Genomic DNA, 1,439 nt, shown 5'->3' on the forward strand with positions numbered 1-1,439 from the left:
TCTGTCTGTCTGTCTGTCTGTCTCTCTCTCTCTCTCTCTCTCTCTCTCTCTCTCTCTCTCTCTCTCTCCTCCCTAACCTGGAGTTAGTTTGGATGAGGCTAGACCCCTTAAAGTGTTCAACAAGAAAAGGGATCAAGTATTTTTTTAAAGGAACTACTGATTTAATCTTCTCAAGCTATCGGTTCAGAACATAAACGGTTCTTTAGAGTCATCGGTTTATCTCACCTACTCCTTGCCCTCAGAGACCTGGCAACCTTTCAATTTACACAGCTCAGCAGTCAGCAGCCTATTTGGCGTGAAGGGGGAAGCAAATGAGAACCTCGGTATAGCTTGAAGATGCTCATCAGAAAGTTTAGATCTGTACTTTGACTTATTAAAGTTATAATATGGGCGAAAAGAACATTTCACCAAAAGGCACATGATCCGCTGGAACATCATGGAAAGCTCAGGGAAAGTGGGGGACAATTCTTCCTCAAAAACTTGACCCAACTTGGCTCAATTACAACTTAAATGTCAAGTGAATGGCCACAAAATATCATCTTGTGGGCATGAATCGCGAATCTGAGACCCCTGATCTGAATAGTGCCCATATGGTTGAAAAACAGTCACAATCAATAGGCTCCTACAGACATCACAATACATACCAGAGACGTGTGCCTTCTCTGAGCCCGCAATCAGCCACAGGAGCAAAAGGAGGGTCGTGACCCGAGCCATCCTTACAGTGGAAGGGGCCACTTTGGCGTCACAGGTTCTCGAAATTTCTGTGCAATATACTAGAAAAAAAAATTGTAATCCCTGCAAAGAGAAATTTGAAGTGGCATGGTAATTTCACCCCCCCACACACACACACACACACACACACGCACGCACACACTGTGACTACTGCATCACATGAGCGCACGCGCCGTAAGGTCAGCGTAACCCCGGGGTCAGAGTCCGGGCAATGCACGCTGCCAGTTGAGCACGGAGGTGAGAATTGATTTTCGCGTTTCCCACCTTACTCGTGTGTGCGAAATACATTGCACCCGTCGACTTTGGGAACTACATCCCATATAGCTATATATATGAAAATATGCTTCTCTACTTTTTTTTGTTTCGAAGGTTTTAGGTTGATTACGAATAGTAGTTTTACCCAACTAAGCATGGAAGAGATGAGAAATGTTGAAGATGTGTGTGACGTAACCGCAATTAAAAAGATAGATCTAGACTAGCTGATTTTTTAGTAGTGATGGTAGTGAAAAATGAAAGAGAACTCGTCAAGCAATGTACTTACCAAATGGGGTCATAAGAACTCAAAAAGTAATCCCATAACACAGAATTCTACACTAAGTGTAGGTCTACATTGCACGGTCTATCGAAATAGAATGAGCCATCTTCGCCAATGAGTAATTGCTACCTACATTACACTGAACTATTACTGTTATAAATGTGTGTGTGTG

At 43.1% G+C, this 1,439-nt stretch overlaps 1 protein-coding gene across 1 annotated transcript in view; it reads right to left on the reverse strand.

Moving 5' to 3' along the window:
* Window positions 1-828, reverse strand: part of LOC106011777 — a gene marked incomplete at its 3' end in the record, with an annotated part of 52,417 nt that extends 51,589 nt beyond the window's left edge. The window contains 1 exon segment of the mRNA XM_013082556.2: window positions 645-828. Within this exon segment, the coding sequence (XP_012938010.1) occupies window positions 645-714 (70 nt within the window).
* Between the last annotated feature and the right edge of the window lie 611 nt (window positions 829-1,439).

This window comes from Aplysia californica, unplaced genomic scaffold (assembly GCF_000002075.1).
Source record: "Aplysia californica isolate F4 #8 unplaced genomic scaffold, AplCal3.0 scaffold00181, whole genome shotgun sequence".
NCBI lineage: Eukaryota > Metazoa > Mollusca > Gastropoda > Aplysiida > Aplysiidae > Aplysia > Aplysia californica.